The 13,668-nt window shown below is 47.4% G+C and overlaps 1 protein-coding gene across 4 annotated transcripts in view; it reads right to left on the bottom strand.

Annotated features, from left to right (window-relative positions):
- The window catches only part of MVB12B (multivesicular body subunit 12B), a 55,276-nt gene that overhangs the window by 19,042 nt on the left and 22,566 nt on the right, over nt 1-13,668 (bottom strand). For 3 of the 4 annotated variants that reach the window (XM_062011229.1, XM_062011231.1, XM_062011230.1), the window contains one exon: nt 5,756-5,853. In XM_062011229.1, the coding sequence (XP_061867213.1) occupies nt 5,756-5,853 (98 nt within the window). Of the gene's footprint in view, nt 1-5,441; nt 5,639-5,755; nt 5,854-13,668 lie in introns of all 4 variants that reach the window. The other variant, XR_009820032.1, reaches the window with a different exon arrangement.

Consider the following 13,668-nt stretch of genomic DNA (forward strand, 5'->3'; position numbering starts at 1 on the left):
CGGCACAGAGAGGCTCTCATTACTCGGTACACACGTTCTGATGGGGCTGTGCAGAGGTACCTGATATACCCCGTGCAACATGACTTCTGTCTCTACAGTCTGAGAGCAGATCAAGAGAAGGTTCCAGTATTGACTGTCCCATCTTCAAATGATAAGTTTCTATGTTACATCCGACAAACACGTGTCTATCTGCAGCACGACTCAGAAGGTGGCTGCGGCAATATTTCAGGGCCAAAACAAGACAAATCCTACCCAGTGTTGTTCCAAAGCCACGGACAGCTTTGCCCCTGACTTTAGCTGGCTACGGGGAAGCACACAAGCTTGGACCAGCTCTCAAGTTCCCAGAAGTAACAGCCATGACCATGAAAACCGCAAACTCAGCCTCTGCTTCCCAATGCAACATCCTGCCAGGTGCTCTGCAAGGTGTGTTAAACCTTTTTTTTTCCATCCCTAATCCTTTTCCTGAGCCAAGGTGGCTCAGTACATCTCAAACTGGCAGGTTGAAGTGAAATTCTTGAGAGCAAAATCAAAGGTTGGAGCTGGTGCAGGGAGGCTCTGCCAGCATCATGCCCCCTGCAGAGGAGGTCGTGCATGGCTGCCTGTGCAGTCTCTGTGCTGCCGGCCTCGTCCCCAGGCAGGAGACAGCTTTTGCCTGCAATCAGAATTTGAAGAGGGCTTTCAGTGGAAGGTTCTGTAATTCGGAAGGTTTACGTTTCAGTGGCACTTACACAGCAGAAAACTTAACGGGAGGCAAGATTCCCGAGAGGCATCAGCATACTGGTCTGAAACACACTGTTTATTAACTTCAGAGAGAGAGCTGCAGTGGGTTTAGAGCCCATCCAATTAGCGAGGCCTGCAGGAAGATATGCACTCCTGAATCTCTTGGTTTCAGAAAGGGTTAAAGCGTATTATTAGCATATAATTTACAGGTCCTTTCTCCCAGGAAAGAAATAATGCACAGTAAATGCCACATTCATTTTAATAATACATGTTACAGTCTGTGCCCAACATCTGCACAAAGGTAAAGCAGACAGATTTTTTTGACATGTCCCACTCTGCCATCCAAACACAGGCTTTTTGTTTCTTAAGTGACGGAAGGCTTAATCAAGAAAGCAGGCAATTCATCAATCGAAACAAGGCTGCTCACACCGCCCTGACAGCACACACATGGTTTTATACAGAAGAAACCTGGCCACCTGTCAGCAGCACCTTTTACATCAGGATATACAAATACACCGAGTGATCAATCCTCCAGCTCTTCCCATTCATTTCTTCGTTTCCTTATTATATTTTTCTTTATGCTAGATGTTGCCCTCATTCTCTGCAGGGATAGATGGGAGACAAGGCGAGCTATGGCTGTTTATACACTATCATAAAAATTTATATACCCTTAGAGTGACTTATTTCCCTTCTATTTGAGTGCCATTATTATAAATAATTTTTCACTTCATTCAGGAATTTTCCCTGTACGTTATTATCTGTGGCTGCCTGAGAGGGTTCCCTCTCTCCCTCACTGTCCTTGTGCCTCTGATAAGCCAAAGCAATATGCAGCCAGAAGATGCTGAAGTCTGAAATGAAGGCAGTATGTAGTCACAACAACATCTTAATTAAGCTGAAGGCCATGAAGAAAGACTACGCTGTGAAATACTGAGCAGTGTCTGTCGACAGGTCTGTCTGGAGCAAGGCATTCTTCTTCCAGCAGCTGCCTGTTCCAACATGCATATTAAATCTGTCATCTCCTCAGCACTGCGCTCCCAGCAGCACCCAGAGACCTTTTGCAGATCAGCTCAGAAGTAATTGTGTCTTTTGGTCTCGGGTGCACGGCACAGGGTCAGAGCAGGGAGTCTGCTGGGCACAGGGGCTGGTGCTGGCAGCGCTGCGCCACGGTGGCACACGGTGGGGCCCCACTGCCAGACTCCAAGCAGTACTTTCCTGTATGTGCCATGTCAAAGACTGGTTCGTTAGTGTACTGTGCGAAAGAGGAGACTCTGTAACTTTCTGGTCACTCAGAGTTTCAATGCCAAGACTGGGAACGACAGAAGGCTGGTTAAAGACTGTAATTATTACTTTCAGGACCGTTCTTCCTTTGACTCCAGCTCTGAGATCATAATTGCATTACACACCCCGAGGAGTAACAGGACGGCTCCAGTGGGAATATGGATATTTCTGCCAAAATGTATTTTGAGATACAGAGCAGTCTTGACAGCCAAAAATTCATTTTGCCTTCCATAAATAGTCTGAACCCCAGCTGGAAGTGTTTGTGTTCATTGACTATCGAGAAAATCTTGGCTGTTTACAGACAGAGAACCACGCTGCAACAATCAGTTTCACCCTCCTTCCCAGCCTTCCCTTTCCACACGCCCCATCCCGTCCCCACCAGAAGAATTCAGACTAAGCAGATACCAAGACTGGAAGACAAGAGACTGTTCTTAAGGGCTGTTGTTTCCCTGCGCCGGCACCTGGAGACGCTCCATTGTGCCGAGAGCCGAGAGGGGGAGCCCACGGGCTCAGTCACAGACCCCAGTGGGACCAGAAGAGCCCTTCACCTGCCAGAGCCTGGGTGGTGTCTCACCCACCCCATTGGCTGCTTCATCACCACGGCCCGTGAGTCTCCCATGTGCCCACAACTCCCTCGGCACCTCGGGCGTGTGCACGACACACCACAGCATGGTGTGGGAGATGGCGCAGGACACGGCATCCTGCGCACACCATAGTGCATGACAGTGCACAACACAGAGCCAGGACACAGTGCAAGACATGGTGCACAGCACACAGCACAGGATATGATGCACAACACGGCACATGATGCACGCCATGGCACAGGACACAGTGGATAAGTGCATGGCGCACAACACGGCGCAAGACGCACAGTGCATGACTGGCGTATGACACACGATACACAACACAGTGCACTGCACACAACAGAACACACAGCACATGCCACAGCGCATGCCACAGCAACCAATGCACGACACGGCACGTGACACGGCACACGATGCACGACACGGCGCATGCCATGGCACAGAACATGGCACACGATGCACAACACAACGCACGACACGGCGCACAACATGACGCATGACACGCCACGGCGCAGACATGGCACACACAATGGCACACAAGACAGCCCACGCACAACACGGCGTGGTGACATGGCACACAACACAGCACATGATGCATGCCATGGCACGGGACACAGTGGAGAGTGCACAACATGGCACATGACACAGCACTTGGCACGGTGCATAATTTGGCACAGAACATGACACTGACCACTGTGCACGGCACACGCCACAGCGCACAACACAGCACATGGCGCACGACAAAGGACATGGCACATAACATGGCACATGATGCGTGCCATGGCTCAGGACATGGCAGACGGCACACAACACGGCACACTGCACAACATGGTGCACAACACGGCACACGCCACGGTGCAGGACACAGCGCGCAGCACAGGACACACTGTGGGAAATCACATCCCCATGGAGTAATTCGGGACAAGAGTGGTGGCATGTTGATGAATTTCCCACTGCAGAAAGGCACCGGGGGGGCAGCTGCAGCGGCCCCCACCTAAGAGAAAACTTCAGAATGGCTTCCACAGTGCGCCGGGGGCTGGGCCTGCCTCGGCAGCACTGAGGCACGCAAAGGGAATTGTCACAGCACCTCATCACGGCTGCCGAGGACGCAGCAGCGGTCAGGAGCTATGTGTGAAGATACCTGCCAGCGCACGGGATGTTTCATATGACAAGACTCATTCCTCAGGAACGACTCCCAGCTGCAATAGCCATTACAGCACATGTATGCACAGCTGGTGGAATGACGTGTCTGGTGGAGAACGTGCAGCCCGGGAGGCGAAAGACAGAGTTATACAGTTTGACCGAAATGTGCTCATGCAAACGTGGAGAACTGTAACGCCATGTGCAGTTCTGCAGGCCTGTTTTGTGCTTTGCCTGTAGTTATCTAGTAAAGCATTCAGGTTCTTTGCCAAACAGGTCCTCTTTCCAGGTTGCACTGCAAGCAGAGGCAGTCCACAGGAGCAGAGTTGCTCTCAGTAACGTTCACACAGAAGTTTCTGCCTCGCCGTTTATGCATTGATGTTCTCTCATAAGAGAAAGCACAGTGCTCTGAGCTCCCTGCAGGACTGTCTCTCATGAACACAAGAACACGCCTCCCCTTACATCTGTTAGGGCAGGAGAGTAACAAGAAAAACGAGTAGTGACAAGAATTATGCAATTGTTATATTCCATCTATTTAGGAACCTGAAGCTGCAGTTTCAGCCAGAGATTACCTCTTAAATAACCTTTTGATTATGGTACATGAATTAATGCCATGTTCCCATGTTAGAATTGTCACTCACTATTAATAGCAAGAACCTGTGAATGGCACATTTTTGCCATCTTCTCTTCCCTGATTATGCACAAGCACTACCTATTGTACAGCCCACTGAATCCACTGCTGCTTTTTCTGGGCTTCCAAAACGTCCTGAAAATCCCCTTCAGCCAGGTGACACGACTGGGCTTTTGACAGAGTCACAGTTCCAGACTGTATTTTTCCCCTCTTGCAGAAATGGCATAACAAAGAGAAAATTGTGGCTAAGTGAGATTCTGCCATGTCTATCACAGTGTTTGTTCAGGTGTAACAGTACTCAAAAAAACGTTTCTAAGGAAGACTCTCCTGCATCCCAGCACTGCCTAAGCTGAAGCACTGACTCTGAGCCAGCCCCCATAAGAGAAGAGGCAGGTGAAATGCCCTGCTGTGCCACAACCATGCCTGACATTTTTCTTCAGTTTGCAGACCCAAAAGTCCTTTTGCTGTGGTTGGTGAATAGCTTCAGACCACACAGCTCTCGGCCCATCCAGGAGTGACAGAGTCTGTGAGGTACAGCTCCCAGACGCCTTTCTTCCTGGACCCCAAAAAGCAGGCAGCATTCCTTTTTAGCTCACTCCTCCTTCAAGAAAGCAAGCACTTAAAGGCAGGACCTCCTCCAGAGGAGCAGAGCGGTCAGGGACAGCTCACAAGGACACCGGCTCCAAACCAAACCTGCTGTGTGGTCCTGAGGCACAGTAACAAGTACCTGTACCTGCATGGGTGAAGGAAGGGGCTTGATCCTCACCCTTCTATTTAAATACACATTTTCCCTGCAGACTAGTACTAGTGAAAAATAATAATTAAAAAAATCCAGCTAAATTATTTATTGGCAGGTGTTTTTTTCATGCTGACATCTGGAAACTATGACTAGGCTCTAGCACTTGCATGGCAGCCTGGGATGGTGAACAGAGAGAAAGCTGCAGCTAGAGAGATCAAGCATACACGTGCAAGCACTTGGTAAAAACAACACAGAACCCCCCATATACCAACATCTGATTCCAAATTCAACCTAATACAAGACAAAGCTTCCTGTGAGATGAGCAGAGATGTCGCCTTTAATGACTCACCTGTGAAGATGACGACAAAGATGAGGAACAACGTTTGGGTCACTTGCTTTCCATCAGAGCTCTCGTCAGCAGTTCCGTGGCAGCAGCATTCCTCCCCGAGGGTTGCCATCTCCCCAGAGGTCAGCAACGTGTGCTGCTAGTAACGCGTATGCCTGGGCATTTTCTGCTCTCAGCACTGAGATGGCACTGAGGAAAAGCTGGACGTACCTTTCATGGGCATCACCACCCACCCGGCTGTTTGGCCAAGCAGGGTCGCCTTGCTGTTACACTTGTGCTGACTCGGAAAAGCAGAGCGTCACACACGCCTCACTCACCTGAGATGGCATAGAGGTTCGAGTGCTGGTGCTCCAGGTCCAGGCGAGTGCTGTGGCTTTTCCCTCGAAAACTGGCAGGGAGGGTCAGCGAGATGTGCCTAAAGAAGGGAAACGGGAAAGGGAAACAACATCACTACAGAGAAGAGGATGCTCCTGCCTGACGACTGCAGTCAGATTAAGAAGCAAACATCAATTTTAACATTGCTTGTAAAAGCTGGAGTGGGCCCCAGACACCAAGAGGAGACCAAGGTGGTGATTCAGCCACTGCTGTCAACCGCATTTCCTTCAAGGGAGAGAGAGACAACTGCAAGTGCTTTGGTTTTATCTACACAAAAGGCTTCTCAGTATGGTCAGAAATAAGACCTTTGAAGCTCTCTTGATGCTGGCAGCCTGCTCCAGACTGGCTAGAGCACACTGCCAAGGCAGAGCTGACACACACATGGAGCTCCTCTACACCAGACCTCAAGTTGCAGCAGTGACATGTTTTTGCATCCCCCATTGAACTACTCTATAAATAGGAAGAAATGGAGCTCGTGGAAGCAAAGGTGAAACCATGTTCAGTGTCTCAGAGGTTGTCAAATTAAAATCCAGCATGTGGCAAGCCCGGACACTGGCTACAAGATGAGGTTGGGAACCTTCCCAGAAGACGTGTGGGAGGGCAGGATGCACCAGCCTCTGACACTGAGACAGACCCAGTGGCTGTTTGGGGAGGGTACAGGCAGCACCACCTCCCCGTGCGTAGCGGGACACAGCCCCAGGAGGCTGCCCTTTCACACAAGTAAGAGCTGCTGGACATGGCAAGACCCTCAGCATCACGCTCTTGCCAAGGAAAACAAGGCAGCCTTTGTGTCCCCTGACAAACGTTCTACCTGTGAGAAAGGGTCCTGTGTATTCTCCAGCAGAGCATCAAAGCCATGTTCTTACCTAGAAAGTTTAATCTACAGAGCAGATAATCTGGAAATTATCTCCCTTCAAAAACTGGACATATTTTCTGAAGAACTATGCCTTTTTAGCCCCTGATGCAGCTGAAGGAAAAGCAAAGATCAGTGTGAGTCTGCTTGTGCTTCCCAAAGCTATTTCTAACCGAAAAAAGATGGTGTGAAAATATTTTTGAATTTGGCTAACAGTTTGCCATATAAAACACAATCCATATGAGACTGTGAGCAGAGGCAGGGCTGTCATGAACACACTTTAAACCAGAGGGCCACTGCCTGTAGGCATTACATGCTTTTCATTTGTTTTTTAATAGCTGTGTCCAAAAATACTCTCCGAGGCACCAAAACAGCCAACAGAGGACTTGTGAATTTCTCTTGCTCGTACGGGGGACCGCTGTCTTCACCCCAATCAGAACAGCAGGAATCGCGCTGCAAGCAAACAAAGCAGATCTACTTCAGACACGTTTCTGAGCAGGGCATTTTATAGTTTCTGCCACAGGGGAGGCTGGCCCTGCTCCCTCTGGACAGCCCTTTTCCACAACCCACCCGCAAGGTAACCAGGCCACGGCAGGCTGTGCGGGAGGAGACGGGCGTCCCACCAGGCAGACGGCTGCAGGGCCAGGCCCAGCGCTGGCTCACGGCTGCATGGGGAAGGAGCTGCCGACTCCATGAGGGCCCGCAGCAACCCTTCCAGCAAAGCTCCACACCCTTCGTTTGCAAACGGGTTTCTGAACCAAGTCCCCAGCCACTGCCAGCGTGCCTGGCAGCTCGTGCAAGCACCAGGTTTCTCGAGTGCCATATGCTGAAGCGGCGTGCACGTTCCACGCTACGTGTAATTGAAATGAATCGCTCGCCATCCGAGGGCTCTGACCACACACACGCGGACGTGGCGGCAGCAGATGACGCAGCCAGGCCTCGTTGCCTCACTCCGCAGCCTGTCTCCTTTGCTCTCCGTCTCAGATGTGGCACCGAGGTGTTCCCTCGTGGCAGGGGGATTCCGCCGCCACAACTGCTGCCGGGGCTCAAGAGCCGTGAGTGCCCTATTGCCCACTGCCTACGCAGCCACCAGCGCCGGGGGATGGAGCATGGGCTGTGACCAGGCCAACCAGACACCGCAGCCTGTGCCCCAAGGGCATTTCATCTCTGAGACAGGACAAATAGGCATTTCATCAGTCCCACCGAGCTGCACCGAGGACAGACGGGTCTCTCCAAGGACAACACTTAGCTGCAAGACCAGGAGACAGAGGGCAGTGACTGCTGGGAGGAGATCAGCACTCCCCTTCCCCCTTCCCTTTTCTAAAAGCATGATATTTTGGGCAAAAATGGGAAACAAAGCCTCATTTATTTTAAATTAATGCAAACTTTGTCCAGGATCAATATAACTTATACCTACTAAGTTGATTGCATAATGCATTTTCCTTATGCGTTGTGAAAGCCAAATCATTTTGCATTGTAGAAGGGAGGGGGGGAAAGAGCCCGCTGTTGAAAAGCAAGAAAATCCCAATTACAAAGTCCCCAAGTTCCTAAACACATATCGTGAAAGTATGTGCAGCTCTGCGGCATATGGCAAATCAATTACTAGTTTAAATTTTAAAACAAAAACATGGTAAATGTGTTGCAGAAATAATCAAGAACAACGGTTTGGTTTAGATTACAGCGGCCACTAGAGTTTTGAACACAATTAATCATCATTCCAGGCAATGGGAAGCCATATTGACACTTATTCCTAATTTGAATATTTAATTAGGGTGAAGTTCTTCATCAAATTATCACAGAACTGGGAGGAAAGCCTAAAAGATTTAAACAATTACTACTTTAACCCTTCACCAACTGCTCACCTGCGAGCACAGGAATCTTTCCCCCATCCTGCAGAGCAAGAAGATGCTCAGGCAATACGGAGAGACAGTATCTAAAGGTCATAACAAATATCCTGGGATAGGCCCATGGACATTTGGCATCCTGCAGAGCTCCTTCAGAGATGCCAGAGTGACACAGGCTTCTGACTGTCCACACTCCTCAACCTTTATCAGAGCAAAGCTTTCAGGCCAGATCTCTATTTTAGCATCACACGTGGTTCCTATGAGAGCTTTTGTGGTTTGTTTTTTGTTGATTTGGGGGTTGTTTGTTTTGGTTTGGTTTTGGGGTTTTTCTTTAAGGCAAAGAGCCTGTCTAGAATCATCTGTCAGGCTGCTGTGCCGAGGGACACTGAGCTGCTGCCCGTGGCCGAGCCTGGCAGCTGTGCCAGTCCCTGCCAGCACCCATGGCTCACTGAAGGGGCTGGACCCACTGCGGCTCCTGCCACAGCCTGGGCATCCTCCCTCCACACAGCTCTGCTCAGATCGCTCAACATCCCTTTAGATGCTCTGTACTAACCCATATAAGAAAATCTCTTTTAATGAGGAGTGATATAGTTATGAACTCTCTAGAGCCATAATTAGAGCAAACTAATTGAAGTTGTGTTTTGACACACTTTCCAAATTCACGGGTACTGCATGACATATTCACAACACTACTGCTGCACAGCCATGGTGACAGCAAAATCATTAGGCTAATAACACTTATTTGCATTCTTATCATGCCAGCAGCATGCCATTAGATACCGCTTCAACCAGTGCTCGTTTACTCTGAAAGTTTCCACTGAAAGATATTAACAGTAATTATTAGTACTTTAGTGGAATCTCTAATGTTAAGGAATGGCAACTCACATTAACTATCCCCATGCCAATTATTTTCCTTTTCAACTGTCACAAAAAATAGCTTTCTTCCTCTCCACCAAATGAAAACAACAAGGTGGATCTGGTGCTGCCAGGAAGGAGGGATGGACACCTGCCCCAGCACCATCAGCCCACAGCACTGAAGTCAAAATCAAACTGTTTCAGAATGGGCCAGAAGGGGTTAAATACAGAAAATATTTTTTCCCAGCATACAATAATTTCCAAGCAATTTAGGATGAAACAACTACAACAGCACAATCCATGACAGGGTAGATTTAATTGCTCTCTTAACTTCAGTTTTTCTTTTAGTCATTAAATCTATGAAACAAGTCTACACACGACAGCAGCAGGAGCAGCACGTGGTGAGAGAGATCCTTCTCATGTTAGGAAAGGCAGCCTGAGGTCTGCACACATCATGGCCACTTTTTGAACAGTTTTGAAGAGAAACTCGCATAAAACAGGCCTAGGAATGCCCAACAGTTCCAAATCAGTTATTAATAACTGTCTGCAGGAAGGTGATGAACTGCGTTTGAAGTTAGGGGGCAAGTACTCATAAAAAGTAACAGAGGATCGCAAGGGGAAATGCCAGATATCAAAGGATGCTTCATAACTCACATCAACAATGCACAGCAAAAGAACAATGCTCATTTTTTGCTTTCCAACTGGAGAAGGTGAGAATGGAAGAGAAATCAGGCAGAACTTTCTAAAACTGCTCCATGTTATCAAATACATTAGAAACCACGCTGCATGCTGCAGACTGGAACTGTCCTGTTCTTTGATGTACTACTGCCATGACTGCCATTTATTTTAAGCAAACTTAAGAACGGTGCCACAAAAACGTCACCTCATGGGAATTCCTTCAAATAAACAGAATCATGATCTTCCATAATCACACGATTATGCACAGCTCACGCCTCATGAAGAGCTGAGGACAGAACAATTAAATTCCAAGCTACAGAAAGCTGAAAACACACCTACAGTAAGTTAATACGCCCTAGTCCTCAAGAAACATAATCCAACTTGAAAGCTTTGCCTATGAAGGGAGGAAAAAGCCCCTAAGAAATAATCTGCTGGAGTTTCTCTGACAGACATCACAGAAGCTCTCAGTAACTGCCTACTCTACCAGAATGCATTTTCCAAGCTGCAGCTTACAGGCAACACCACAGCAGATATCTGTGGCTCCAGTGGTGTCCAGAATCCCATCTACAGTATTTATTCACAGTCTTTAACTTTTACTGTGCTCAGGCATTGCGATGCCAGAACACCTACCTCATACTCCAAAGAACTGCAATGAAAAACAAAACTGTGAGGCAAAAATCACCCTGGGTAATGGACTTCATTCCAGACAATCTATTCTAATCGTGTAAACCAAATATTTAAATACTTTCTAAAACCTTGCTGACCCTTTCCCTAAAACAAGCAACATATGGGCTTTGCAAGCATTTCATCTCATTCCAAGCTACTAAAATATCCTGTTTCCCAAAAAAAAATCAATGAAAGCTGGTGGTGCCAGATTCAGGTTTTATAAAAGCCCAAATGCATGTGAGAATGAACAAGGGAGTGAGCGATTCTTTCCACTTTTAGATTTGCTCATTTAATTTTCCCAGCCGTAGAAAGGGAAGAAGGTCTGTCTGCAGCACAAGGCCCTGCACGGAGTGTGCCTCTGCGCATCCCCTCCGAAACCGCCGCGTCGCGAGGACATGGGAAGTGCTGTTGCACTACTCTGTCAAAACTAAAGCCATCACCAGCTGAACAGAACAAACCCTTACAATGCTAACAAGGCAGCATGATCTACTGCAGACCCAAAATGTAAAGCTTAATGCTGAATGAAGCTCCTGCAGCTTCCTTTATAGAGGGATTAATTTAGATCAGAGGACTTAAGTAACCAGGATAGAACAGCTGCCAAACAATAGAAAAAAACCAACAAGATTAATTTACACTGCTTGGAAGTCTGAGCTGTAGCCCATTAAATTGTTATAGGCAGAGGACTGCATCAAAGAACTAAGACCTCATACTGTAAGCATGAAGTGCTTATGAAGTGGTTGTCTTAGATGAGCAGCGCGGTGTCTCTGGAGGCTGCAGCGGGAAGAGTGCGGCTTTCCACATCCTTCACCAGCTACTCTCCAGAGTCAGAAGTTTTCAGATAATGGAGCAGCAGGGAAAAATTGCCAAACAGCAAAAATACTCCAAAAAGATAAATTACACACGGTGTGAGCTTCCTCGGCTAGGATTTTAAATTCTGTCAAATTAATCAGCACAACAAAGCCGGGGCTCACTGTCAGACAGGAGCATCTCTGCGAGGCCATCCCAGACCCCAGCCTGGCCCCCGTGCAGAGGGGTGCAGCTGGGCAGCCCCTATGGCATGGGGTGCCATGGGCACGGCCTAGTGCACAGTGCCACCGCCTCCGTGGTAACACCTGTTAAATATTTCACTTAAAGACTCATTTGGGAAGAGCACGTTGTCAGCACTTTGGCAGTAATAAATAATGACAATCCAAACACTTTACTAAAAGCAATAAACTCAATAAGTGTTTTGGAAAATGGCGAAAGTGATTGATTTAAAGAAGGAAATATCTGAACACAAGCACATGCACTTCAGGGTGAACGCACAGATTACAAATCAACAGTGGCAGAGATCATATTAAGTAGCAGACAACATAGAAGTTTTAGGGAAAAAACATTCCATTCCCCCACAGGGCTTATTTAACAACTGAGCACATAGTTTCTTTCAATGAATACTTTCAGTTTGTACTTAATGACCCTACACTACACCCTAAAGAAAAACATGCCTCCGGGAATATTACTGTACCAGGAATAGGGCTCCATAAAGAAGTTACTCTAAGGAGATTGAAGCCTCTTCACTCAGAACACTCCCCAGGTTCTTCAATGGGTCCTCAAAATCAGCTAAATCAATCAGACCTCTTCCAACTGCAGTTAACGTCTCTTTCTCAGCTGCTACATGGGATTCTTGTGCCTGGAAACCACTCATATTGTTTAAACATTTTTTCCCAATCATCGTTTTCTACCACTAAAATATACTGGACTGTGACCAATTTTTGCACGTCTTCATCCAGCCGAGTTGGACACATGCCACACGGTCAGTGCAGTTTCATGACAAACTCCTTATGGGAAACAGACTCTGGACAAATGTGTGCCAGCACCCCTTACCCACTCACATGAACCATCGTGTTCAGATTTGCACAGCATACACGCATCACGGACATCGCATCCTCAAATTGTGCCTCACACCACACACAGTGGAAAGGGAAACACTTCCTCCAAGCTTCAACTTATTGTTTCAAGCTCATTGTTCTTTTTACCCATAGCTACTGTGAAGCGAAGCCAGCCTTTGTACCATCCTTGGCCTCCTACAGGGTACAGAGTTTAAAAACTAGGAATGTTGAGCTCTATTGCACAATACAAGTGATTTAAGCATTCAAGCCAAATAACAGGTTTTATTAGCTGTAAATCAGAAAGTAGTTTTACTGTAGAGCTCTTTTGATGAAACAGATTAGAAAATGGAACTCCATTGAGAAGTACTTTGTAGAAAGAATCAGACTGTCAGAGATCCCACTGGCAAAGATACTCAGAGCAGTTTCCAGTCAAACCAGAAACATTCATCTCAAAGTACTCCTTACGTGGTAGCATTTGGTTCAGACGAGTGACTTCAAGGTAGACCCCCCCACCACTCTGAAAGCATCCTGGCCATCACCGGTGGCATCTGCCTCAGGCCCACGGCAGCTTTCAGACTTTGTTCTGTATCAGACCAGAAAAGCACTGAAACTCTGGAGCCCTTTCCTCTAGAGATTCTTTATAAAATCTATTTTAAATGTCTTAAAGAAAAAAAATACACAGTTATTTCTAAATAACATTGTTGCTACTTGGAAAACAGGGAAGGTAAAAGGCTTCCCACCTCCCTTCTGCACAGAGTGAGACAGGATTATCATCAGGCCACGTTCAGGTCTCCACCACACAGGCTTGTTGGTGCTTTATTAGCTGCCACCTATGGCACATCATCAGCCTCCAGCAGAAAGCCCCACGCTGATCACTTTCCAAGCTTACACGACAAAGTTCAAACACCATTAATAAATCAATGTGAAAAATCGGGCTTCTCTGCCTGGAAAGGAAATTCTTACATTCCTTAACATTAAGCTTCACTGGGAGCAGAGGAACAGGAGCAAATAATTTTCCTTTCCTAAAGAGGGGTAGTTTTAACTATTTAAAAGGTAATTGGGAGCACGGGAGGAAAATTTACACATCTTGC

This window comes from Colius striatus, chromosome 19 (assembly GCF_028858725.1).
Source record: "Colius striatus isolate bColStr4 chromosome 19, bColStr4.1.hap1, whole genome shotgun sequence".
NCBI lineage: Eukaryota > Metazoa > Chordata > Aves > Coliiformes > Coliidae > Colius > Colius striatus.